The following is a 26491-nucleotide window of genomic DNA, read 5'->3' as shown; positions in this document are numbered from 1 at the left end:
TCAGAAAAATATCATCTTCGACAATGGTCACCTCTCTCTCACTTGATGGAAAGTAGAGCTTACATTGGTTTGAGTCAGGGCTAAGCTTTAAAAAATAGTACGGCTCCCTGGCGTTCCGTAAAAAAACCATGGGCGGGTTCAAGTCATCCAAATATTTTTATCATAAGCAACATGAGAGAACATGCACTTCACATATGGCTCGTTTCCCCTTATAATCCGATTTTATGTGAAAAAAAGCCAAAATCCTGCTAAAAGCTTCAAATATTTCTGATTTTTTAACCACTAAGAACTTTGAACTAGCACAATCGAGAATCGAATCAAAAGAATCTCCACGGTACCATGGTTACAAACGAAACGGTACCATAACCAGATCCTCTTCTTGCTTTGAAGGAACCTTGATTATCTCAAAATGCTTCCAACATTAGGCTAACAAGTCTAGTAATAAAGAATAAATAAATGTTACGAGATTTCAACATTGGGCAGTCACAATATGTACCCACTCTTTCCAACGCTACATCATTTGGTAATAAGGAAACAACAGAACAAAACTGCACGCGCACGCGCCAAACAGAAGAGCCTGTCTCTTTTTCTTTCAGCTGATCTGCTGTAAACTTACGACAGCGGGCCATGCATTCAGCAAAAGAATGCCTGTACCTATTGGACAAACTGACATCTTTACCCAGATTTCTAACCTTTGATGTTGTTCTCAGTGTTTTGACTTCAGAGCAGATACCATCATGCCAGCCACTCCCAAGCAGTCAGTGTTCAGACATCACCAGGCCAACAAAAGACTATTTGATATACCACTTCCTAATCCTCCATATTTCCTGTGCTAGTCAAGTCACGACGCTACCAGTGTCAAGCAATCATCCCAGATCCCCAATTGATCAATCCTAATATTTCCATCCTCTGAAAAAGAAACGCAGCAAACAAACAGGAAAGCTGCTGACTGCAAGGCTGGTGCATTAGCACCGGCACCTAAGGGAAGGCAGGTGCATCCCATCCCATCTTTGGTGCAAGGAGGCATTTGCTCCACACATGACATAGTTGCAAAAGTTGCTTCTCACCACATGACCACGCCGTAGTGCCTTCTTTACCAGTAATCGTCTGATTTGCTGTACCAACGTGATGCTCTGCTTGACTGCCACTGCCGTGGATTAAAGCCTCTGTCGCTGTAGTTATGTTCAGGTGACCTACGCATGCTCCTTGAACTCGATACTCTCCGAGCATTTCTTAGATTCTCTTCAAAGTCGTACTCTTGACGCTGCAAAATCCAAACAGGACAGGCTTCAAAACAAAATTCATTTATCTAGGAAGCTATGAAAATAAAGCAAACAGCATAAGACTGACACTCAGACTATAATAAGTTTGAAACAATTATCGTCACTGTGATAGTAACAAAAGTAAAGTCTCAAAAAAAACCATGGATGGTAAATCTTTTTTAGACAGAAGAAAACCTAGTGATAGTGGAGCTGTAAAGCGCAATTTTGACAACTGTCACGGATTCAAGTACACAAAGTCCTTAAAATCAAAAGAACCATTGCTCCCGGTATGTATTCTACACTTTTTCGCTATTGTTTGTCTATGTGCCCAGTGGCAATGAGGGATCCTGCAAGGATCGAGTGATTTATCCTTTACTCCTATTATTTCCAGAAGAATGTTTTGCACAACAATTGTGACTTGAGAAAATCCATTTAAGTTATTTTCCCAAATTCAATATTCTCCAGACGTGTGTACATAATTAATTCAAGACTACGCAAATCTTACTGGTACTTGGTTATCATTACCTTGTCCGGGTCAGAAAGAACATTATATGCCTCCCCAATTGTTTTGAACAGATGATCCGCATCTGCATAGACTTCCTTGATAACATCCCTCCAAAATCCATCTTCAGCATTCTCGTTCCTTACTAATAATTGAGCAGCCTGCAGGCCAAAGAATTGTTAAAAGCAAGGTTTAATGTATAGAAGGAATAAATAACAATCGTCAAAAACAGTAAGGACCTTGTCTGGGTGATGTCTCAATGCAGCTTTCCGGTATGCCTTCTTAATATCTGCTGAAGAGCAGGATGGCTCCACTCCCCTGATACAGAAAGGGTAATCAGTAATTAAGTTTATCTCCACATAATGCCAGCAAAATAGAATATGCCTCATGTCAGGATAATTCATCAGAAGTTAAGAGTGGATATAAATGAAATGATATTGCAAGATTAGGTATAACATAATGTATGGGATGATTTGCATTGAACCTCTAGGATGAATATATAGGAGTATATGACTTGGAAGGTAAGTAGCCTATCCTAGAGATAAGGAAGGTTATTCCGGGATTATAATAAATCCTAGACTAACCATATCTAGAGTCGTCTAATATACTCTAACATCCCCCCATAGTCGTAGTTGGAGCATCGCAGAACAAGCCGAAGAGTTGACATACCCCGCAGTCATAACTGTGTCGCGGTGAAGAGGCAATGACTATAGAAGAAACCCAAAAGGAGCTCATGCAAGCGGTAGCCTTTTGTGTCGATAATGTCGAGGTAGCCAAGTGCAAGGACGGCAGAGCCATTGTCAAGGTGTCGTGCATAGGGTAGTTGTGCCCGCACAAGTCGCGGGCGCAGCACGCACAAGTCCGACGCCGAGGTCAATGCAGGGCGCCAGGCATCAGGTTGACTGTAGTGCAGGAGGGCGCCATAGACAAAGACAGCGACGTAGTCGCGGCAGTCGGTGCAAGAGAAGGTTGACGTCGAGGTCAATGCAGTCAAGCTGTCGTGAGCGAGGCGTACTATGGGTTTGCTAAGCCCGAGAACGCGTCGAAGACAAAGGCACGCACCGATGTTGCCAATACCGAGTGTACTAGGCAGAGGGCCCCAACCATGCGTCATCGTCTAAAGGGACCAGCAAAGAAGGCCTCGACAACGATTGTGGTGCAGAATGGCAAGGAAGGAGGTGCCTCTTGTTTTCAGTTGTCGACTAGTCGGCGACTAGTCGTCGGGTCGGCCTTGGGATCTCGACTGGCGACTGGTGAGGTAGGCTCGACTTTTCTGGCAAGTCGGGCGACTTGGCAACGACTGGAAATTCTCAGTCGACTAGTCATCGACTTGGTCTGGCAAGTTGGCCGACTTGTGTCCCAGTTCGCCCAAGCAGCCCAAAGGTCCATTATACAACATAAACCCTACCTCCCAGCACCTCTGGCCGCCTCCAGCCAGTCCTCTACACGCCGCCCCTCCTCTGCACGCCCTCACAGCAAGCTCTGGTGAGTCCTAATGTCCTGCTCCCCCTCTCCCGCCCTCACAGCAACTTGCGTCGCCCCTCTGGTGAGTCCTGCTCCCCCTTTCCCACCCTCACAGCAAGCTTGCCCAGCCTCTGCTCACCCTCCCCCGCCCTCTCATCAATCTGCAGGAGGCCTTGATGCGTCAAGGGGAGATGGAAGATGCATCTACAGATCGACCACAAGGGGAGTCAGGAAACCAGTAGCCATATGATCCAGCTAAAGATCCTAAGAGAAAGGCATGAGATGCCTTTGTTAGTGATGATTGGACTAGGTCCAAGCTATCAAGCACAGAAGCAGGAAAGGTCACAGAGATACTTCTTTCTACAAACTTTTGGAACTCAGACCAAGATTGTATTTGTGCATCACAACCACTCCTCATTGTGTTGCATTGTGTTGCGAATTGTTGATGGCGATGAAAAGCCAGCCATGCCAGAGGTTGCCGTTGCCATGGATATGGCAAAAGCAAAGATCACTTCGGGTTTTGAAGGTAAAGAGGCAATGAAGAGGAAGTCGCTTGTCATTATTAATCGAAGGTGGCAATATCAAATGGAGGTGAAGTTGTATGTGGCTGCATTGTTTTTAAATCCAAATAAGTTCTTTGAACTTCAAAAAATGATCCAACAAAAAGGGAGGTTGGTAAGCTGAGGGCAGCATTCAATGAGGTGCTATGGAAGATGGTTGAAGATTATGACCTTCAAGCTATAATCAGTAAACAATCTGATGAGTATATGAATGACTGGCCCTGCCTTCTCATCGCCATTAGCAATTAGAAACAGCAAAAAAAAGAGCCCCAGTAAGTTCCATTACCTCATTAATCATTTAAGTTTTGTATGGCTGGCAACACTAATTCAACTTCTCTTCTCTTTTTAGTTAGTTGGTGGGATGCATATGGTAGTCTTGCATTTGAGATTCAATCCTTTGCAAAGCGCATTGTTAGCCTTTGTTGTTCCACTTCCGGATGTGAGTGCAATTGGAGCACTTTTGAATTTGTAAGTAAACAAATTGTCATTTCAATTTCTATCTTGTTTTAATTGATTCTAGGACAGCACCACTGATTCGTTATTTTAACACATAGAATCGTACCAAAAAAAGGAACAGATTGAAGCACCAAAGGTTAAACAATTTGGTTTATATCCAATACAATAGAAAGATGGCAGCTAGGTTCCAAAGAATGTGTGGGGAGGGAAATATTGGTAACCCTTTAATTTTAGAGGATTTCCAATGGGACAATGAGTGGGTGGACAATCAAAATGAAACAGTTAGAGAAGGGATGATCTTGCATGGCTCACGTGGATGATGCAACCGGTGCTTCTAGTTCACTTCAAGGTTGCAACTTCCCAAGAAGAGCCCGATATGAGTCTGTTTATTTCAAGGCGTTGTCAAGCTGCTGCTACACAGGAGGAGAGAGTTATGGAAGAGGAAGAGCAAGGCAACGAGGGCAATGAACAAGATGATGAAGAGTACATGCCTAGTGATGATGAAGAGGATGACTTTGGTGAATCCCCACATAGCAGTCCAACTCAAGCTGGTGTTGGTGGTGAAGAAAATACAATGGATGATCTTGATTTGGGAGATATTTAGGGTATCTAGTATCCATCTAGCAGCAGCAGCAGCAGCTTAGCTATTCTAATGGAGCTTATGTCCTTTCAAGTTTGAACTATATTTTGTTGCTATTTGATTTCCAATTTGAACTATATGTCTATATATGGCTGTTATGACTTATGAGTTTATGACTTATCACTTATGTGGCTGATTTGGTTCGGTTTGAGGCTTCAAATGAGGTAAGACTTGCTGTTTATTTCAGTTTCGTTCAATTTCAGGCTTCAAATGAGGTAAAACATGACCTTTCTTCATATATAAATGTTATATTGTTTGTATGAAGCCATTATATAGGGAAAACAGCCACTATATTGGCAAGTCGACGACTAGTCGACTGACTTATCGACTAGTCACCAAGTCGGTACCTTGTCGACTCGACTCGACTTATCGACTTGAAAACCTTGGAGGTGCCACTGCAGCTTGCGCGAAGTGGACGAAGTACACGAGGACGAGACCATCGAGACGGCAACGCTGGCAACAAGGTTGTGCTGGACGAAGGCGAAGTGGTAGACGAGGCGACGCATCAAGGCTCACCTGCGGCAGCGCAAGCGATGCGCACGCAGGACGGAGCCACGACGATGCCAAGACGTTGCGATAGAGGTGCTCGATGAAGGCAATGAAGAACTCGAACAGCCGAAGATGACCATGCGCACGACGATGCTATCCAAGGAGGCGATGCAGCGACAACCCACGTGCTTGGTGAAGAAACTCACGATAGACAACAGATGTCTCAGGAGGGTAGTGTCGCGTGCGATCGGTTGATCAGATCGATGGCATGAGGCAAAAGACAATGATGGTGATGTCTGTTGGAATATAATGTAAGTGAATTGCCCACATCTTCCTATCAGCTTAAGCTTTTGGGTTGAACTGCCTGGTGCATGCAACTTAATATGGTATCAAAGCCAAAGGTCTCGAGTTCGAATCCTGGTTAGCACAATTAAATAAAATAATTGTCGCTCATTCCTATATTCCACGTCAGAGATCCAAAAGAGGCTCGACGTGAGGGGGAGTGTTAGAATATAATATAAGTGAATTGCCCACATCTTCCTGTCAGCTTAAGCTTTTGTGTTGAACTGGTTGGTGCATGCAACTTAGTAATGTCAATGGTGGAGCCTCCCAATCAATGATGGCAACGACGAACCGATGTAAGTTGACGTGCGAAGAGGCGCTGCAGTACCTCGTCCTCACCCAGCCCGTCATTGCCCACGTCGTCCAGCAAGTGTGCCTCCATATGCACACCCAGCGGGAGCCACATATCACCACTATGAAGCGGATCCTACAGTACCTACGGGGCACCACCGACTTTGGCCTTCTTCGACGATCTCCGACCAACCATCGACCTCGTCGTCTACACCGACGCCGACTGGACCGGTTGTCCCGACACGCGTCGATCCACATCCAGCTCCGTCGTGTTCCTTGGTGACAGTCTTGTCTCCTGGTCCTTGAAGCGGCAGCCGATCATCTCCAGCTCTGGCACCGAGACCGAGTACCGCCCTGTGGCTAACGGCGTCTCCAAGGCGGTGTGGCTTCGTCAACTGCTTTAGGAGCTACACAGTGTGCTGAAGCGGAGCACACTTGTCTACGGTGACAACGTCAGCACCATGTACCTCTCATGACGTATTCCATCGATAGCTCCCTGATGATCCTTTTTTTCTCGAATGCGCGGGAGGACTGCACCATTTTATAACTTAAGAAGAGAGGGTACATGGTCATGAGAAGACCAAAAAATACAAAAGAAAAATACAAAAAAACTCACTCCTTAGGGAGGCCAGAAACGAGCATACATAAACTGGTCCATAGGAACACAGCCACCAACCAGGAGAGACAAAGATGCCTCCAACCCTCAATTAGCAGGGGGAGGGGCTGCCAGATTCTCCCTTGGCACCAGCAGCCACCCACCTACTCATCTCGTCTTCAAACTGCTTGAGAATTAAAGACAGGCAAGAAGATCCATTTTCAAAAACACATCTATTGCGATGAAGCCAGATCAGCCAAGCACCCAAGATGATAAGGGAATTGAGATCCTTTTTGGAGAGCCCAGTAGCTATTTCTGAGGCATTTTCCCACCAATCTAAAAAGGAGGTAACACCTGGCCGAGGAGCTAAGGAATGCATACCGAACTTTCTTAGCACCTTATACCAGAAAACCCTGGCAAAGACGCATGAGATGAGCAGATGGTTTATAGATTCAGCCTCCTGATCACATAAGGGGCATTTGTTCGAATGATTTAATGCTCTCTTGGCGAGTCTATCTGTTGTCCAGCATCTGTTCTGAGCAACAAGCCAAATGAAAAATCGGCATTTTCGTGGTGCCCAAGTTTTCCACACTCGCTTATTGTAACACCCCGTCCAATCCCTGGACCGGCGGTACTTACTCCTGGCAGCTCTCTAGGATCATATATTGTCCCCACAGACCAACACGAGTCTTTTGTGCGCACTTTGTCCTCACTCATGCGCACCCGAGAAAACTTCTCGGTCGGTCACCCATCCCAAATTGCTCCAAGCCAAGCACGCTTAAATTGGAGGTTCTTTTGAGATAGGCTTCCGAAAAAGAAGATGCACCTTGTTGGTATGGATACTCTATTAATTCTATTAAGCCTTGGGCCAGGACATCATCATCCCAGGGGCCAGGATATCACACTTGTAGTGCCAAAAATAGCATGATCCCATAAAAAGACCTTTATAAGCAGACCTTGCAGAGTATCTTCCATCTAGAGCAATGCTGAAAATGTGCTTATCCTCCCTGTCAGGTTGCAACTCAACCTCAAAGCATTTCCCAAAGACGAAGATAGTCTGTTAAAGCTTCAACAGTGAGGGCTCCCCGGATGTCCTCAATCCATCGACTATTGGATAAAGCTTCTTTCACAGTTCGTTTCTGAGCCAATCTTTTAGGAATTATGCCAAAAAGCCTCGAGGCCAGCTCAGAAATTATTTCCCCATGCAACCACCTATCAGTCCAGAACAAGGTGTTTTCATCGTCCCCCACTTCGGGGATCAAGGCCCTGGCAAAGAAAACACGTGCTTTGGTCGGGATTTGGATAGAAAGGCCAGACCAAGGGCGCCCAGGCTCAGTTTTTTGCAACCACAGCCATATCATACGGAGAGCCCAGCAGAGCTCCTAAAGACTAGAAATACTCAGGCCTCCCAGATTAAGGGGTCTACAAACCTTTACCCATGCTACCAAACAGTGTTCCCTGACGATCCTCATTGGCATCCTGCTATGGAGGAAGAGTATTAGGCCCTCCTTGCTAATCACACCTGGAATCTAGTGCCATGTCTCCCAGGCGGCAATGTGGTGACTGGCAAGTGGGTCTAGACACATAAGCGTAAGGCAGATGGCTCTATGGATCGGTACAAGGCACGTTAGGTGCTCCGCGGCTTTACGCAATGTCCTAGTGTTGACTAGGATGAGACGTTCAGTCCCGTCGTGAAGCATGCTACTGTCCATACTGTCCTCACTTTGGCACTCTCCCGCTCTTGGCCGGTTCAACAATTGTGTCGAGTACATAGGAACAGGGTACCCAAAGTAAGCCCGTGACCTCTGTTCCAAGCCCGGTTCACCGAGCAAGTCTGTGAGGCAGAGCGACTGACCAGGTCCCCGCCGAGCAAAGCCTGCGAGGCAGGTGTTGGAACTTGTTCTCGGTCGCAAGGGGGCCAACAAGGGTGAACAGTGACGTTAACAGGGTTACGCGCTAGATGGCAATAGCTCTGTTAATCTGGCCTCTCACGGGCACTGTGCGGGGGTATTTATAGGTACCTGAGCGCCCAGCGCCTTGTGTTAAGGACGCATGTGCCCTCAGCTACCTAGGTTATCCCCAGAATATTCCCATAAAGCAGGGTTACAGACTGTAATTGCAGGGATGCCTTTACAAATTAGGCCCGTAACACGCGGCGGCCACGCAGGGCCCGTTACAATGGGCCGGATCACACGTGGGCCTTTGAGCTGGACGAGGCCACACTGTGGGATGACGTCGTCGCAGGCCTTCGTCTGGTGCCGAATCGAGCGAAGGGTGTCCCTGCCCGTTTTGTCTCTGTCAGACCAGCGACTGCAGCGAAGGCCTCGAGCGAAGGGTGGCGTCTTTGCCTTCGCCCCAACATTTGCCCTCCGAGGGACCAGTTCGACAAAGTCACCTGGTGCCGAAGACGTCGCTAGATGGCGGAGACGCTGCCCTCGCTCGAAGTGGTTCCGCGGGGGTTTTTGACATGACCGTTGATTGACAGCGTACTGTTGGATTGCGGGTTTCCCGAAGCGCCGCGCCCTGTTGGATTGCGGGTTTCCCGAAGAGCCGCGCCCTGTCTATAAAAGGGGGGGGGGGGGTCGGCGCTTTTTGAACTTCACTTTCCGCGCTCCGTGAAAACCCTAGCCGCCTTTTTCACCGTCTTGCTGCTCGTCTGCCCGCCGTGCTCTTGTTCGCCGGAGATCTGGCTCGAGTGAAGCAGACTGCCCGCCGCCGCCGACGGTACGTAGCGATGCCGACCTCCTCTTCTTCCGCTGCCGCTACGTCGCCGGCCGACGCCTCGTCTGAGGAGACGCTGAGTAGTTTGATGGCAGAGGAGTTGCGCGCCGGCGATTCTGTGGATTTTGGAGTGTCGCGGATGTCGTCGGTCCGCGTGCAAGATATGCAGTGGTTGGGTTACTTCGGCGGCGGAGTTGCTCGTGTCCCGGGGACGGAGGAAGTCCACGAGCCGGAGGGCGAGTTGGTTGTGTTCGAGGCGTTCTTCGCCGCCGGTCTCCGCCTGCCTGCGCACCGATTTGTTGGCGAAGTCCTGCGCAGGTTTAACGTTCAGATACATCAGCTGACACCGAACGCCGTGGTGGCTCTGTCGAAGTATGTCTGGGCGACGACTTCGTACGGCGGACAGCCATCGGTCGAAGTCTTTGCGAAGTATTATTGCTTGCACTGGCAGAAGAGGATGATTGGAGATGAAGTTGCTCAGTTTGGGTCCTGCACGTTTACGCCGAAGACCGGCAAGACCACGATGCAGGTAGTCGAGTTGGTTCCTTGCGCCCGCAACAAGTGGGGCAACTGGAATGAGTTTTGGTTTTACGTTGCTGAGGGTACCGTCGAAGACCATGAGGGACTCCCCGTGTCCGAGATGTGTTCTCATTTTTACTCAGCGTACCCGCCCTTTGAGGTGGCGGAGGAGGATGCGGACGAAGGGGCCCTTCGGTGCGCCGCCGGCTTGAGCAGTGGGCACGATTTGGTTGAAGAATTTGTGGCGTACGGGGTATGGCCCTTGGCGCATGGCTGGGCGTTGGGCGAAGTGTGCCCTCGCCAGATGCCTTTCCATGGTGGGAGGGTGGTGCGAAGTCCCGCCTTCGCGCTGAATTTGCAAAGCCGCGATCCGGCCGCCTTTGTGCGCGAGGCGGAGGATGGGGCGTTGCGGCTCGTTGGTCGTTACGTGCCGAGGACAGAGGGCCAGCGCAGCTGGGATATCCGCGGGTCAAATGACCGTTTGAACAGGGTTTTTGAATTGAATCAATTGCCGTATGACGGCTATCCTGGTCAAGACGATGTGGACCGCCGTGGGAAGAAGCCGGTGGTGGAGACTAGAGACGACCCTGCGCCGGCGGCCGCCCCATCCTCTAAAAAGAGGAAATTAGGTACTGCTATGGGAGGACTTGGGGTTTCCGATGGTTTTGCTAGAGAGTTGATGAGGACATGCGCGGCCCCGGGGGGAAGGATGTCTTCGCCCGAGCTCCGGGAGTCTTCGGCTCGGATACTGAGGGTTACCGGGGGTTGCTGGCCTAGGAATGTTCCTATCCCCCGCGCGGCCGGCGAAGACTTTTTTACATCTCGCATGGTTCGTGAATGGAGTTTTTCCTTACGGGCGGAATATTGCTGCTGTTGTGTCGGCAGTGATGGACAAGGATCGCCAGGGAGCTGCACAAAAGCGCCAGGCGGTTGTCAGGCTTCATGAAGCCAGGCCGAAGAGGCAGCGGGGGGCTGCGAAGGCTGCGGCCCCTGGCGGAGGCAAGCCGCCGCTGGCGGCGAAGTCGGGCGTCCCTGCATCTAGCAAGGCGCCGGAGGCTCCAAATCGACGAAGGCTGTGCCGCCGCCCAGCAGGGTGCCGGAGATCGCGAAGGCTGCCCGAGTGTTGCCGTCGGCTGGCAAGCGCGTCGCCGACTTCGCCACCGACATTAGTGTGGACGACTATCTTGGTGGTAAGTCGTTGGCTCGTTTTTTTCTTTTCATTCGTTGATACGTCGCAGGGTCGGACGAAGGCCAACTTGCTATAGTTGCGCCTGCTGCGGCGACCACGACGGCTGTCGTAGTGCCGAAGGCGAAGGGCGGGGCTCTTAGCGCCGGAGGCGAGATGTCGGCACTCGCGGCAGTCAGGGATGAGGCGGGCGCTGTGTCCCGCCGGCTGAAGGAGGTGAAGGAGGCACTAAGTCAGGTCCGTTGAGCTAGACTTCGGTGTTTTTTTTATGCCGGTTTTGCTGGGGCCGCGGTCTTACGTGTGTTTTGCAGGCGGCTGACTTCGTCGACCGCACAGCGTCGGGGGCGCTCACGGCAGTTGTGTCTGCCGAAGTTGAGAGACTTCGGACGCAACATGCTGACGCCGTCCGTGAAAAATCGACCGCCGACAGTAAATGCCGCAAGCTGGCGGACAAGGTGGCCGCACTGGAGAGGGAGAAGACTGACCTCCGGCGCCAACTGGCGGGGGAGAGGAGGGAGACCAACGAGGCCCTCACCAAGGAGCAGGCTGCGCAGGCGGAGGCCAAACTGGCGCGGGCGGAGGGCAATCTTGCCAGGGAGCGCGCCGAGCAGCTGCAGGAGCGGCTCACCGCCCTGGAGAGCCGTGTGGAGAGGGCCGAGGCCGCGTCGCGCGCGGAGGCTGAGCGGACGCGCAAACAGCTTATGGATTCATACCATGAGCTGGACGCGCGGACCGGTGACTTCGAAGTGCCGGACCGAGAGCCCGGACTTCGCTGCCTGGAGTGGGTGCAGGAGGAGTTGCAGGCACTCCCCACTATCGTGGAGGGGTTTATGTCGTATGCCTCCCTGGTCACCTGCGAGGGGGCGATGAACGCGCTCTCCCGCGAAGGGTGCCGGCACTTCGAGGTCTTCGACCAAGCCGATGAAGATTTTGAGCGAGATATCTACAAGGTTGAGGACCCCATAGTGAAGGAATCCGCCGGAGCCATCTACGACCGGATGTGGGGTCCGCACGGTCGCGAGGTGGTCAGGGAGCGGGCCGAGACGGCGAGGGCTCAGGTAACGTTTGGCGTTTGCTGGATGTGGGCTATGTGTGGATTTGCTGAATTTGTGTGCTGTGTCTTAGGCGGCGCGCGGCGAGAGGGTGGATGACTTCGGGGCGTTGAACAGCGTGCTGCCTGACCCGGAGCCGATCCCGGCGGAGGCCGTGTCCGGGGCCGCCCTGGAGCCGCCCCCGGAGACTGCGGAAGGCGCTCCGGATGCCCCCGCATCTGCTGCGGCCGTCGGAGACCTTCCCCCAGAGACCGCCGAAGGCGCGCCAGATGCCTCCGCAGCCGCTGCGCCGAGTGCTGAGGATCCTGCGACGGTGGCGGCGGAGGCGACAGCGGAGGCAACGGCGGAGGCAACGGTGGAGGCTCCCGCAACGGCTGGGTCTTCGCAGGTGGCGTAGTGGGTGTAGATAGTTAGGGAATTTTGGATATGTTGCTGAATTTTGGTTGCTGCACAGGTTCAAGATTTTGGGCCTGCGCACGCAACCGCCACTACTAAATTTTTGGCGGCTTCGACCGTGGATGGTGGTAATAAATGTGATGGTTCTGCATCTGAGTTTTCTGATTTTGCTGACTCTGGGAGCTCGGTTGAGTGGACTGAGGAGTCGTCGGAGGAGGACTTGGACTATTTTGCGGCCTTGGATGTGGCTGCGGCGGAGGCTTCACCGCATGCTGCGGACACGGAAGATGTGCCTGGTCCTAGTACCGGGCGCCGGCGACGAAGGGCGGTTGTGAAGCGCAGAGTGAGTGAAGCAAAGGGAGGTCGGCTTCGTGTGAGTAGGGCTGGCCGGCAGGAACTGTTGTCTTTGCCAGCCGCCGTGAGTACAGGTGAAGGGGAATTGCGAAGTCTTTTTGCGGGTGAGGAGCTTAGGATAATGTTATTTAATTATAGGGAGATGGGAATTATTCCTAAGGTTGAGCCGATGTAGAGTGTGGTGCCCTCGCTTGTATATGTGTAAAGGCTTGTACGATGAGGTTGTGTGCCCCCGCACACTTGGCTATGCTTGTGAAGGCGTTATGTACTTGGTCTGGTGTGTTTTGTTATGCTGTGCTGGTGCGCATATAGTCGGTCTTGGCGCGGACAGTTTGGTGTTGTCGATTTTGCTTTTGTTGTGCTATTCCGGCTGCACCCTTAGGCGGCTTCTGCACGGATAGTCTTCGCGGTAGACTGAGGTTTTTCGCACTTGTTGTGCTAGTCCGGCTGCACCCTTAGGCGACTTCTGCGCGGATAGTCTTCGCGGTAGACTAAGGTTTTTCGCACTTGTTGTGCTATTCCGGCTGCACCCTTAGGCGACTTCTGCGCGGATAGTCTTCGCGGTAGACTTCGGTTTTTCACACTTGTTGTGCTAGTCCGGCTGCACCCTTAGGCGACTTCTGCGCGGATAGTCTTCGCGGTAGACTTCGGTTTTTTCGCACTTGTTGTGCTAGTCCGGCTGCACCCTTAGACGACTTCTGCGCGGATAGTCTTCACGGTAGACTTCGGTTTATCGCACTTGTTGTGCTAGCCCGGCTGCACCCTTAGGTGACTTCTGCGCGGATAGTCTTCGCGGTAGACTTCGGTTTTTTCGCACTTGCTGTGCTAGTCCGGCTGCACCCTTAGGCGACTTCTGCGCGGATTTGTCGCACGCGAGGGTGGCTAGCGCTGAGCCTCGCGGTGACTTCGTAGTGGTCGAATGTCGAAGACCGTCGTCGTGGTCTTTTTTCGACGCATGTTTTTGCGGGGGATTTTTCACACATATATTACATGGCTGCGCCTCGTTAAAAACCTCACCCCCCGGGAGGAAAAGAGTGCGGGCCAGTATAAGATTGTTTTTGCGAATTACAAGGGCGAATCAGCCCTGATGAGTCAGACAAAAAATTTGCGGAGGTTGTCGATGTTCCAGGAGTGCTCCAGGTCTTCGCCGTTTGGCGTTGTAAGCCTGTAAGCGCTGGGGGAAGCTTTCGTCTTGACTATAAAGGGGCCCTCCCACTTGGGCTCCAGCTTGCCCTGGACTCTATCCGAGCTGTTCGGACGAGTACGAGGTCCCCTTCGCTGAATTCCCTCGGGATGACTGTGTGGTCGCCCCATGCTTTTGTCTGGGCTTGGTATTTGTTTAGGGCCTGTAGGGCGAAGACTCGGTCTCCGTCAATGAGATCCTTTGAAGTTGGCTCGTCCACGTCGGGGACGGCTGACGGAACTGTTCGCGGGGACCCATGTTTTATTTCTTGTGGGGTCATGGCCTCCGATCCGTATAGAAGGCGGAAAGAAGTAAACCCGGTCGCCCTGCACTCAGTCGTGTTTAGTGCCCAGACTGCCTCGGGTAACAAATCTGTCCATCTGCCCTTTTTTCATCGAGGATCATCTTTTTGACAGCTGTGAAGATTTTCCCATTGGCGCGTTCCACAACTCCGTTGGACTGCGGATGATAGACTGAGGCGAAGGCAAGCTTGGTGTCAATGGAGAAGCAAAAATCCTTGAAGTCTTGGCTGTCAAACTGCTTGCCGTTGTCAACTGTTAGTTCGGACGGTACTCCGAAGCGGCAAACAATGTTTTGCCAAAAGAATTTCTGGACAGTTTTTGATGTTATTGTGGAAACAGCCCTTGCCTCGATCCATTTGGTGAAGTACTCGACAGCGACGAAGGTGAACTTAAGGTTCCCCTGAGGGTGGGCAGGGGCCCGACAATGTCCAGGCCCCAGCGCTGGAGAGGCCATGTGTGGGCAATCAGCTTTGTATACTGCGAGGGGTTGCTTGACCGAGGAGAAAACTTCTGGCAGGCTTCCCAGGACCTTGTGACCCGATTTGCGGCGCAGATCATTGCGGGCCAGTAAAAGCCTTGGCGGATCACCTTAGCAGCTAGGGCCCTTGGCCCTGCGTGCGAGCCGCACGTGCCGTTGTGGACTTCGCGTAGGATCTGGATGCCCTCGATTTCGGTGACGCACTTAAGCATTGGCTGACTGACCCCTTTCTTGTAGAGTTGGCCTTCAATCAGTGCGAAGTCTCGGCTTCGATGTCTGAGGCGCTTGGCCTCACTGATGTCGGTTGGATGATAGTACCCCTGTAGGAACAGGGTTATTGGTGCCCGCCAGTCTTCGGTCATGATGAGGTTGACTATGCGGTGTGCCGATGACATGAAAGAACACGTCGGAGGGCAAGGACTCGCCCCTGGCGGCGGCCTTGGCCAATGCATCGGCCTCTTCATTCTTGGCCCGATCCACATGTTGTAAGGTGAATCCCTTGAATTGTCTCTCGAGGCTTCGGATGGCCGCGAGGTATTGCATAAGCGCGGGGTCCTTGGCTGCATAGTCTTTCTCGACTTGGCCGGCAACTACCTTGGAGTCTGTTTTGATGATGCAGGTGGTGACTCCGAGGGCCCTTAGCTTGCGGAGGCCGAGGATGACTGCTTCGTATTCTGCTATATTATTTGTGTATCTACCGGATTCCAGAGCGAAGCTGAGGCGTGCTGCATATCTGTGTTTGACCCCGACTGGTGAGGTGATGACTGCAGCGGCGCCTGCCCCCGCATGGCACCATGCGCCGTCGCAATGGATCGTCCAAACCTTCTCTGCGGACGGGTCTGGCTGCGTTGTTGGCCCAGTCCAGTCGACGACGAAGTCTGCCAGGACTTGCGACTTGATGGCTGTCCTGGGCTCGAAGCTGATGTGGTAGCCGGAGAGTTCGGCCGCCCACTTGGCGATCCTCACCGATGCCTCCGGGTTTCTGAATAATTCGCCGAGTCCCCTGTCTGAGGTGACTCGGACCTTGAATGCTTCGAAGTAATGGCGCAATTTGCGCGAAGACATAACGACTGCGTAGGCAATTTTCTCCAGCTCTGTCATGTTGCACTTGGACGGTGTCAGCACTTCGGAGACATAGTAAACGGGGCACTGCCTGACCATGCCCTCAACTGTCTGCTCCTGCACTAGTGCCGCGCTGACCGCGTGCGGCGAAGCCGCGACGTAGAGCAACAGGGGGAGCGAGGAGTCGGGGCTTGTAAGGACGGCCAACTCTGTCAGGTACTGTTTTAATGAGGCGAAGGCCGCCGCCTGCTCTGGTCCCCAGGCGAAGTCTTTTGCACCACGGAGTGTTTTGAGGAAGGGGAGACTTCGCTCGGCGGACCTGGAAATGAATCTGTTGAGAGCGGCCAATCTGCCTGTCAGGCGCTGAACGTCTCTGGCGGACTGCGGAGGCGTCATGTTTATGATGGCCTGAATCTTGGTTGGGTTGGCCTCGATGCCGCGGTGCGATACCAGGTAGCCCAATATTTTGCCTTGGCGAACGCCGAAGACGCACTTTTCCGGGTTTAGGCGGAGTCGTGCGTCTCGCATGTTCGCGAACGTCTCGGCGAGGTCAGCGAGATGGTCCGCCTTGCTCTTGCTGGCGACGACAATGTCGTCCACATATGTGAATATATTTCTGCCAACTTGCCCGTTGAGCACTGTCTTGGTAAGCCTGGAGAAGGTGGACCCGGCGTTCTTGAGTCCCTCCGGCATTCTGATGAAGCAATATGTGTCGAAGGGTGTTATAAAGCTGGTGCTAGCCTTGTCTTCCTCCATGTATATCTGGTGGTATCCGGAGAAGCAGTCGAGGAGTGACATGACTTCGCATCCGGCCGCGCTATCGACTATTTTGTCGATCCGCGGCAACGGGAAATTGTCCTTTGGGCATGCCTTATTGAGACTGGTGAAGTCGATGCACATTCGCACTTCCCGCTCCTTTTCTGCACCATCACTACATTGGAGAGCCACGTGGGGTAAGCCACCGGCTCGATGAATTTGGCTTCCAGGAGGCGGTGCACTTCTGCCTTGGCGGCCTCTGTCTTCTCGTCGGACATCTTGCGAAGCCGCTGTTTTTTCGGCCTTACCGAAGGGTCGATTCCCAAGCTGTGCTCAATTATGGAACGGCTGACCCCGACCAGATCGAGGGCTGACCAGGCAAAGACGTCTTTGTTCTTGGAAAGGCAGCAGAGGAGCTTCTCCTCTTCATGCGAAGTGAGGTCTTCGCTGATAGTGACTGTCTGCTTGGGCGTGGCCTGATCGAGGGGGACAGTCTTTGTCCCGTCGTTGCTCTGCAGCTGTGCCTTGTCGTATTGTTTGTCGGTTGGGCTGGCGGGCGCGGGGACCTCGCGCTGGGCCGTGAGGCAGTGCACGTTTCTCTGACCGGGCACGAAGTCCCGTTCTATGTTGCGCGCCGTCTGTTGGTTGCCGTAGACCGTAATAACGCCTAACGGACCTGGTATCTTCATACATAGGTACAGTCCGTGAATGGCGGCTTCGAACTTATTGATAGAGCCCCGGCCCATGATGGCGTTGTATGGGTATACCATATCCACAATATCAAATGTCACCTGCTCACTTCGTGCATTGGGTGCTACACCGAAGGAGAGGGGCAACTCTATTTTGCCGACAGGAAAGGTGCCCTTGCCGCCGAAGCCATACAACGGGTTGTCCGAAGGCTTGAGCAGGCTGTGGCTTATGCCCATGCGATCGAAGGCGTGGAGGAAGATGATGTCCGCCTGACTGCCATTGTCAACTAGGACTTTGTGCAGGTCCTAGCCTGCCACGCTGCAATTGATAACCATGGCGTCGCAGTGGGGGGCGCTGCGCAGGTCGACGTCCCGTGCGTCGAAGGTTAGCGGTATGTGGGACCACTTTGTCTGCACGACTGGGCCGGTGACGGCGACGTGGTTGATGTTGCGGTAGTGGTCCCGCTTCTGCCTCTTTGTGTCGAAGTCAGTGCTGGACCCCCCAGTTATCATGTGAATGACTCCGCGATACGGCTGATCGGCGAAGTATTCCTGCTTTGGAGCATGGGGGATGTTTTGATGTTGCTGGTGTGGTGGTGGGGGTGGGGGAGGTACGATTTGTACTTCCTGATGGTGTTGGTAAGCGTGGTGCGGTGGATGCGGGGCGGGGGCGTGGATATATGGTGGAGGGGGTTGCTGGTAAGTGTGTGCGACAACTCTGGGGTTGTCGGCTGGTTGCGCCCGTGCCATCCTGTCTCTGGTGGCCTTCGTTTCTGGGCAGTCTTTGGTTTGGTGGGCGCAATCTTCGCCGTGGAAGAGGCAGTAGAATCGGCGAGGCGGCTGCGCACGCCCCCGACCCCTACCGCGAGTTCCATTTCCGCGGCCCTGGGGGGGGATACTCCTGGCGACGGGGGGCGTCAGCAGCGGGGTGCTGGTTGGCGATGTTATGCACTTGCTGTTGATTGCGGCCGTCTCGTCCGGAGTCCGGCTGCGGAGTCCTCGTCCACGTGCAGCTGGACTGTGGAGCATCTTTTGGCTTCCTTTGAGACTCAACCTTGCGCTGGTGGAGCTCTTCGGATTTGGCGTATTTTTCAAACAGCTGATATAATTCCTGGAGGTTCCTGGGCGGATCTCTGATGCAGTGGCTGTAAAGGACGCCGGCGCGAAGGCCACTGATAGCGTAGTGGATAGCGATCTGGTCATCGACTGAGGGCAGTTGTGACTTGAGTGTTAAAAATTTGCGGTAATACTCCCGCAGCGTCTCCTTTTCCAGCTGCTTGCAGAGCGAGAGTTCGGCCAAGGCGTCGGTGTCTGGGCGGTACCCTTGGAAGTTGAGCAGGAACTTGTCCCGTAGGCTTCTCCAGGAATCAATGGACAGCGGAGGCAACCTGGTGAACCAGGTGAGAGCGGGGCCTTCTAGGGCGATGATGAAAGACTTCGCCATTGTGGCGTCGTCCCCTCCGGAAGATGCAACGGCGACCTGATAACTCATTATGTACTGCGCCGGGTCGGTGCTGCCATTGTACTTGGGATAGGTCCCTGCCCGGAAGTTAGCTGGCCAAGGCGTCACTTGCAGGTGTGGCGCCAGGGGACTTCGCTCATCGAGATAGTTTACCCCCTGGAATGGCGCGGCGTGCGGGAAGGTGTGGTCGCGCTGGGGGAAACGCGGGTCTTCCGGTTGTGCGCGGTCTTGCAGGGGTGGCCCATGCTGCAGGCCGAGGTGGCCTTCGCGCGTGTCTTCCAGTTGTGCGCGCTTCTGGAGGGGTGGCCCGTGCTGCAGGCCAAGGTGGCCTTCGCGCTGCATCAGCGATCTCCCGCTCGAGGTCTTGGGCCTTCTGCTCTTCGTCGTGTATCATTTGCCGCACTTTGGCTAGTGCGGACACGCGCTGGCGCTTGGCCTCTAGTATCTCTTTCTGCCTCTGGAGATTGCGGTTCTTGAGGCGCAGGGCGCGCAGCTGTAGCTGTTCTTCCGCTAAGACGCCGAGGACTTCACCATCCTCGGTGAGGTCCGCGCCCTCCAGTTGGGCGAAGCCTGGGGGTGGCTGCGATTGTCCTTCAGGGCCGCAGGTGCGGAGAGTGTCGTCTTCGCAGGTGCGGGGAACGTTGTCTTCAGTGGCCTCTTGGTGGGTGGATTGGGTGAGGGCGAGGGCCTTGCCCTTTCTTGCGGCAAGCAGTGCTGCCTTCGCAGCCTCGTCAGCCTTCGGGTTAGCTCTCTTGGGTGCCATCGCGGGTGGTTTTCTCGTAGCACGAACGGTGGGCGCCAAATGTTGGAACTTGTTCTCGGTCGCAAGGGGGGCCAACAAGGGTGAACAGTGACGTTAACAGGGTTACGCGCTAGATGGCAATAGCTCTGTTAATCTGGCCTCTCACGGGCACTGTGCGGGGGTATTTATAGGTACCTGAGCGCCCAGCGCCTTGTGTTAAGGACGCATGTGCCCTCAGCTACCTAGGTTATCCCCAGAATATTCCCATAAAGCAGGGTTACAGACTGTAATTGCAGGGATGCCTTTACAAATTAGGCCCGTAACACACGGCGGCCACGCAGGGCCCGTTACAATGGGCCGGATCACACGTGGGCCTCTGAGCTGGACGAGGCCGCACTGTGGGATGACGTCGTCGCAGGCCTTCGTCTGGTGCCGAATCGAGCGAAGGGTGTCCCTGCCCGTTTTGTCTCTGTCAGACCAGCGACTGCAGCGAAGGCCTCGAGCGAAGGGTGGCGTCTTTGCCTTCGCCCCAACAGCAGGACGACCAAATCCATGCCGAGCAAGTCTATGAGGTGGAGCAATCGACTAGGTCACCACCGAGCAAAGCACACAAGGCAGGACGACCGAGTCCCCGCCGAGCAAGTCTGTGATGCAGAGCGACCGACCAGGTCCCCACCGAGCAAAGCCCGCAAGGCAGGACGACCAAGTCCTCGCCGAGCAAGTGTGCAAAGCAGAGCGACCGACCAAATCCTCGTTGAGAAGCAACTTTTGCAACTATGTCATGTGTGGAGCAAATGCCTCCTTGCAACTATGTCAAGAATGCCTTTCTGTAACACCTTGAATTTTGGGGTATAAAAATTTATTTGCTCTATACTCAAAATTCAGGTGTTACCCTCTCTTTATTTCTCTTCTCTTTTTCCTAAATAATGAGGAGTTATTTTGTATTATATAAGTGTTAAGCGTAGTAAATTAAAACCCTAGAGAAGCTTCGATTGTTGCATTCATGTCGTTGCATAGTGTTTGTAAGTGCAAAAGTTGTTTGAAACATGTTAATATACCTCGTCGAAGTCTCCGGTAATTTTTCATGTTTTTTCGAGTATTTTTTTCTATTTTCTCGAAACCAAAATCTATTTATTGTAGGTACTTAAAAACATTTTCAAAAACTCTAATTATGTTTTTTGAGTTCATTAGGTGCCAAAACATTTCTAGGAATTTCCAGGAATGTTTGGAAGCATCTACAATATTTTGAGCATAAAAAACGAAATTATGTATTTTGTGAAATTAATAAATGTGGAAATCCGAATTTGACCCGATTTTTATTTTGTCCAAACCCTACCTATATATATAGTCAGCTTCTCCTCGCTGAGCACATTCCAAATCACAAAACGGTTTCCTCATATTCGATCTAAATCTCCTGGAATTGCTCGCCGAAGTTCGGGGCGGTTCCAACTCCGACGAGAACTCCGGCACGACACCAGTGGCGACGCAAGGGGGGCAGGGCGGCGCTGGGAGGGAGCAAGCGGGTGGTGGAAAAGAGGCAGGCGCGCGCACTGGAGTTGCTGGAGGGGACAGCGATGTCGAGCCACCCAAGCCGTAGAGGTCCGTGGCGGCGCTCGCGACGGAGGCAGGGAGCCCAGGAAAGAGGGCGTCAGTGCTGGGCAAAGGGGCCACCATGAGGGAGAGGTGCCGCGGCCGGGAGGAAGATTCGGCGGCTGAGGGGGCGAGAGCGGGACGTACGACCGCAGTCGCGCTGCGAGCAAGGGAGGCGGCGGCGACGGTGAGAGCACCGACTGGGCCAGCGACGCCCATGCCCAGGGAGAAGGTATACGCCGGGAGGGTCAGGGATGGTGGCGGCCTCGGCGCCCGGGCATAGAGAAATGGAGAGGAATCCGAACAGCGGCCTGCTGGCGGCCATGGAGGTGGCAGCGGCAGGGAGAGCCGCGGCCAAGGGGAGAATGGCGGCGGCGGGGGAGTCGTGGCCAGGGGGAAGACGGTGGCGGTTGAGTGGAGAGAAGGTGGGGAAGAAAGGAACCTAGCTAGATACCATGTTGGAATATGTGAAACCTTAACTAAGCCCTAACAACAGTCTAACAGGTACAACCACTTCGCCACATACTTGCTCACCCTTGATTTTGTTGAGGCCAAGTCGAACACATCTATGTTCATCTACCGGCGTGGCAATGACATTATGTACCTACTCTATGTTGATGACATTGTGCTCACTTCCTCCTCTTTGGCTCTACTGCACTGGATTGTCACCACTCAACAGCATAAGTTCGCCATGAAAGATTTGAGCCCCCTTCACCACTTTATGGGGATTGTTGTTGAGCCTCGCTCCGGGGACCTCTTCCTCCAACAGCGACAGTGCACCCTAGACATCCTTGAGCGGACTGGAATGATGGACTGCAAGCCATGTGTCACTCCGGTCGACACGCAGGCCAAGCTCTCTGGCGATGGCGCTCCTGTCATTGACCCCACCGCCTACCGGAGCCTCGTCGGTGCTCTTTAAGATCTCACATTCACCAGGTCCGACATCGCATATGTCGTTCAGCAAGTTTGACTTGCCTCTATATGCATGATCCCTGTGAATCGCGCACTTGGGTGCGGTCAAACAGATCCTTCGGTATCTTCAGAGCATTGTCGACTACAGCCTCCATCTTCAGTGCTCCTCCACCCATGAGTTTAAAGTCTACACCAATGTCAACTGAGCCAGGTACCCGAACACCTGCTGGTCAACCTCCATCTATGCGATGTTTCTTAAGGCCAACCTGATCTCTTGGTCTTCCAAGAATTAGCTTGTGGTCTCCTGCTCTAGTGCTAAAGCTGAGTACTATCATCAATGGGGTGGCTGAGGCAAGCTGGTTGTGCCAGCTTCTTTAGAAGCTTCATAGCCCCTCACCAGGAGCACCCTGGTCTACTGCGGCAACGTCAACACCATCTACCTCTCTGTCAACCCCATCCAGCATCAGCGCATGAAGTATGTTGAGATCAACCTCCACTTCATCCGTGAGCATGTTGATGTCGGACACATCCACGTCCATCACATCCCAGCGAGTTCACAGTTTGCCTACATCGTATTTAAAGCAATCTACACAGTTCCAAATACTAATATTTTTCTGCTAGTTTATTTACATTTATCATGAAACCAATATCATTGCAACACACATAAGGAAGAGCGTAGTTCCTTAAACAGCTACTAAGGAAAGTGTATTATGTACTAGTATCCATATAATAAGCAATCTCTTTTTATTGTTTGGGTCAGTAAATTTATAGCGAACGGTGAAAATAAAATGCAGGGATAAGCAATAACTCCTTTCAAGGAATACAAACATTCAAGTTAACTAGGCACAAGTTGGGGCAAAAAAATCATACTGAATGAACAAAAAGGTAAAATCAATTTGGAAAACTTACAAGATTAAATACAAATTCAGGGGGGTATCGTTTTTTGCTTCAGCATGTATGTGTGAAAGCCTCGCATGTGCTTGCTTGATATCTTTATGCTTGTTAAAAGCTTTTGGTGATATTCCAGACACATTGACTTTCTTTTCAAGAAGTGAGATTAGCTTCCTTAAATCATTAGCAGCATGTCCATAATCCCTTATCATCTCGTATAAGGTGGCTCGTCTTGAAATTGCCTGAAATAAATACATCACATAAGGTCTGAAAACAAGCCATGTAAGGCTTATAAAAGTTACTCCCTCTGTTCCAAAATAGTATACGTTTTAGCTCTTAGTTTTTATGTATATATTAAAATGAATGAAGATGAACCTAGACACATATATAAAATACATACATCAAGTACTGCATGAACTTATTAATTAACTAAAACAAATTTTAATTTGGAACGGAGGGAGTATATGTCTCGGCATTGGGAAATGGATCATTTCAAAATGGAATGCTTATATAAAATAAAGAACTGCAGCAGTATACCTTGGGGTAATTTGTATCAAGAACCATGGCAAGTGAACAATCAGCTATTGCATCAGTAACTTGACCGAGTGCTTGATACGCAGCTGCGCGATTGCAAAAACAGACAGCTGAAAATGCGCGCGATTCACTATTACATGCCAAAGCTGCTGAATACTGTTTGACAGCATCTGAATATCTACCAGCTTGAAATGATTCATTTCCAGCAGCCTAACGATTAGAAGGTAACAACAAATAAGTGATACTAGTTTTGTCATCCATATCAATGAAAATCAAAAGGGGAATTGATATTTTGCTGCTGCAAAGGTTGAACCATTAGAGTTTGCTAAACCATGCATCATGGATTTGCAAATCATGCGGTCACATGCCAGCGAAAAAAGAGATGGAAATCCTGGATGCAACTAGATAAAGTGACGAATCTCAATTTTCAAGGCGGGCTTATTTTGTGATTTTGTACTTAACATTAAAAATTGATGGATATTTAGCTATATCATTTTTTCTGTTTTCATTAAGCAATGTGCACTGTTTATCACCAGTACATCCTATGCTCCAATAAAGAGCAGCATGAAAGCTCAGCATGTTCCCGTTTATAAAGCCAAATTAAACAGCCAAGGTAACTTGGGAAATTATAGTACATTTAAGGAGAACAATCATTTGGAAACTATTTCTTCCATTAAATTCATGGGAGAGCTGCACATCATCACATTAAAAAGAGTACACAGCACGCACGTAACTAGCTCATAGACATCACTAGAAATTGCAACATGTCCAACAAAGAGATGCGATATGCTACGGTATTTTAGATCTACTACATGGTAGTTCTTAATCTCCATGAGAAGATAACTGTTGGAATGCACATGGACATAAAAAAGAGAGTAAATAATAGCATATAACTTGAGAACAGGCAATGGATAGCTATTATCAAAGCCCCCCCCCCTCTTCTTTGGTTGGAATTCAACAATTTATTCTCTTAGGGCTACTTTGGGAACCTCAAATCCCCTTCGGGATTGAAGGGGATTGAGGTGGAAATGAACTAGTTTCCTCTCCAATCCCCTTGAATCCTGAAGGGGATTTGAGTTTCCAAACTAACCCTTATGGGATGCTTTAGGTGAGGTGCAGCTTTCTCAGGAGGAAGACCACCATGTTTGGGGAGACATGAGGCCTCGGGGCTGTTTTCTTCTAAATCCTGTTACAATGTCTTATTCTTCGGCTCTACTGTTTTTGAACCATGGGAGAGATTATGGAAGACCTAGGCCCCGCCTAAATGCAAGTTTTTCCTTTGGTTGGCAATAAGGAACAGGTGTTGTATAGCTGACAGGTTGCAGAAGAGGGGGATGCCACACCCAGATGTATGCCCCATGTGTGATCAAGCCCAAGAGACAATTCAGCACCTCCTTAATGCTTGCATTCTTGCCGGGCAATTTTGACACAAAGTTCTTGCTGTTTTTGGCTTGGAGCATCTCACTCCGGCAGCTGATGAGGAGTCTTTTGCAGACTGGTGGGGAAAGGTGAGCCTCAAGGTTATCAAGACCAGGAAAAAGGGACTTAACTCTTTAATCATTCTGGGAGCTTGGTGCCTATAGCTTCAGAGAAACAGAGCAGTGTTTCATGGGGAGTCTCCATCCTTACCTAGAATTTTTAGATGTTTCTCAGATAAGTGTGTTAGCTGGGAAATAGCAGGAGTTAAGGAGCTTAAGAGCCTAGGCTTAGCTGCAGCTTTGGGCGAGGTCGGGTCAAACTACGGTTCCAGTTTGTAATTTCTTTTGGGTTTATGTAAAGTCCTTGGGAGACTTGCTCAGCAAGATCTCCTTTTTGTAAGGTTTTTATTCCTCTCTAATATATATAAGATGTGCAGTTCTCCTGCGCGTTCGATAAAAAAAATACATAAAATGGGAAGATTAGATATGATAAAAACACATCACCAGATTTCTGCCACTGCTACTCAGTAAGAGGACCAAAGAGGCGACGAGAGAGATTTTAAAGCATACCTTAAGGGAAAGTAGTTCTCTTATAATCGCTGACAATGATGAGAAATTTTCTTGATATGTGTTCACGTCACTGTGAGTTGCATCATTCAGAAGACATACATCACAATTCACTAAATAATCATGAACTGTCAAAACAAAGGAAATTCAAAAAACATGACAAAAAATACCTTTCTTTGACAGGTGTGACTTGCTCATGTTTCTTTAATAATTCGACAGCCTCATCCAGCTTGCCTGAAAGGAAATAAGACTTGCAAATGAGATAGGGCCGCCAATACCTTCCAGAGAAGTGTGTTTGTTCAAAGAGACTGGAATTCTTTGGTTCTCCATTATCTTTGAATAAAGCTGGCTTTCTTTCAGTCGGATTTACAGACTCCTGACATAGTTGAATCACTTCTTCGTATCTTCGTAGCTGTTCAGTGCAGCGATGACATTAGTAGCAAGAGATAAATATATGACAAAAGAAGGCATTCCCTGGTTATTTGTTAGTATAAATGCTCTTATGATTCATTGAAGTATAGGCGCTCTTAATAATTCATGGAACGAGGCAACGAGCCAAAAGAAAAAGAAATACAAACCATCAGCAATGCCTCTGCCTTCATCTCCTTGAGGCTGTCTGAATATGGACATATGTGCAATGCATTGGAGATCAATTCTAAGGCTTTTGTTGCTTCAGGAGATGTTTTTTTCTCAATAAGTTCCTTGCACAGGGATACCCAATCGATCACTCTCTGCAGAAATGATAAAAGCACACGAGTGTGGTAAAATGATAAACCTCATTTGTGGAGAAAATTCGACCTTAAATGAAATAGAGAAACTAAGAAAATAATATGGGAACAACATATATCCAAATATAACCAAGAATATACCATATGAAGTGTTAAAGCACAAACTAATAGCTAGGTTCAAATCATGGAAGCCAGTAGAACAAAATCAAAAAACAATCTTAATTTGGACCCATGCTCCATGGAAAACTTTGCATCTGTACCGCCCTTTTAGGAATAAAATGTCAGTGAAAATTCAAATAATGCTAGCACAAAAGTTACTTATAAAGAACTTGTGTTCATTTCGTACCT

The 26491-nt window shown here is 50.7% G+C and overlaps 1 protein-coding gene across 1 annotated transcript in view; it reads right to left on the bottom strand.

The window, feature by feature from the left end:
• Positions 1-314: 314 nt before the first annotated feature.
• Positions 315-26491, bottom strand: part of LOC103635502 (serine-rich adhesin for platelets) — a 44211-nt gene continuing 18034 nt past the window's right edge. Inside the window, exons 4-11 of the mRNA XM_008657937.2 lie at positions 25994-26146; positions 25586-25827; positions 25419-25488; positions 23434-23640; positions 22915-23138; positions 2004-2082; positions 1788-1925; positions 315-1264 (exon numbers count right to left, since the gene is read on the bottom strand). Coding sequence (XP_008656159.2) covers positions 1094-1264; positions 1788-1925; positions 2004-2082; positions 22915-23138; positions 23434-23640; positions 25419-25488; positions 25586-25827; positions 25994-26146 — 1284 coding nt within the window. The 3' untranslated portion in view covers positions 315-1093. The remainder of the gene's footprint in view (positions 1265-1787; positions 1926-2003; positions 2083-22914; positions 23139-23433; positions 23641-25418; positions 25489-25585; positions 25828-25993; positions 26147-26491) is intronic.

Source organism: Zea mays, chromosome 8, assembly GCF_902167145.1.
Source record: "Zea mays cultivar B73 chromosome 8, Zm-B73-REFERENCE-NAM-5.0, whole genome shotgun sequence".
Classification (NCBI taxonomy): Eukaryota; Viridiplantae; Streptophyta; class Magnoliopsida; order Poales; family Poaceae; genus Zea; species Zea mays.
This window is presented reverse-complemented; position numbering and strand designations above follow the sequence as displayed.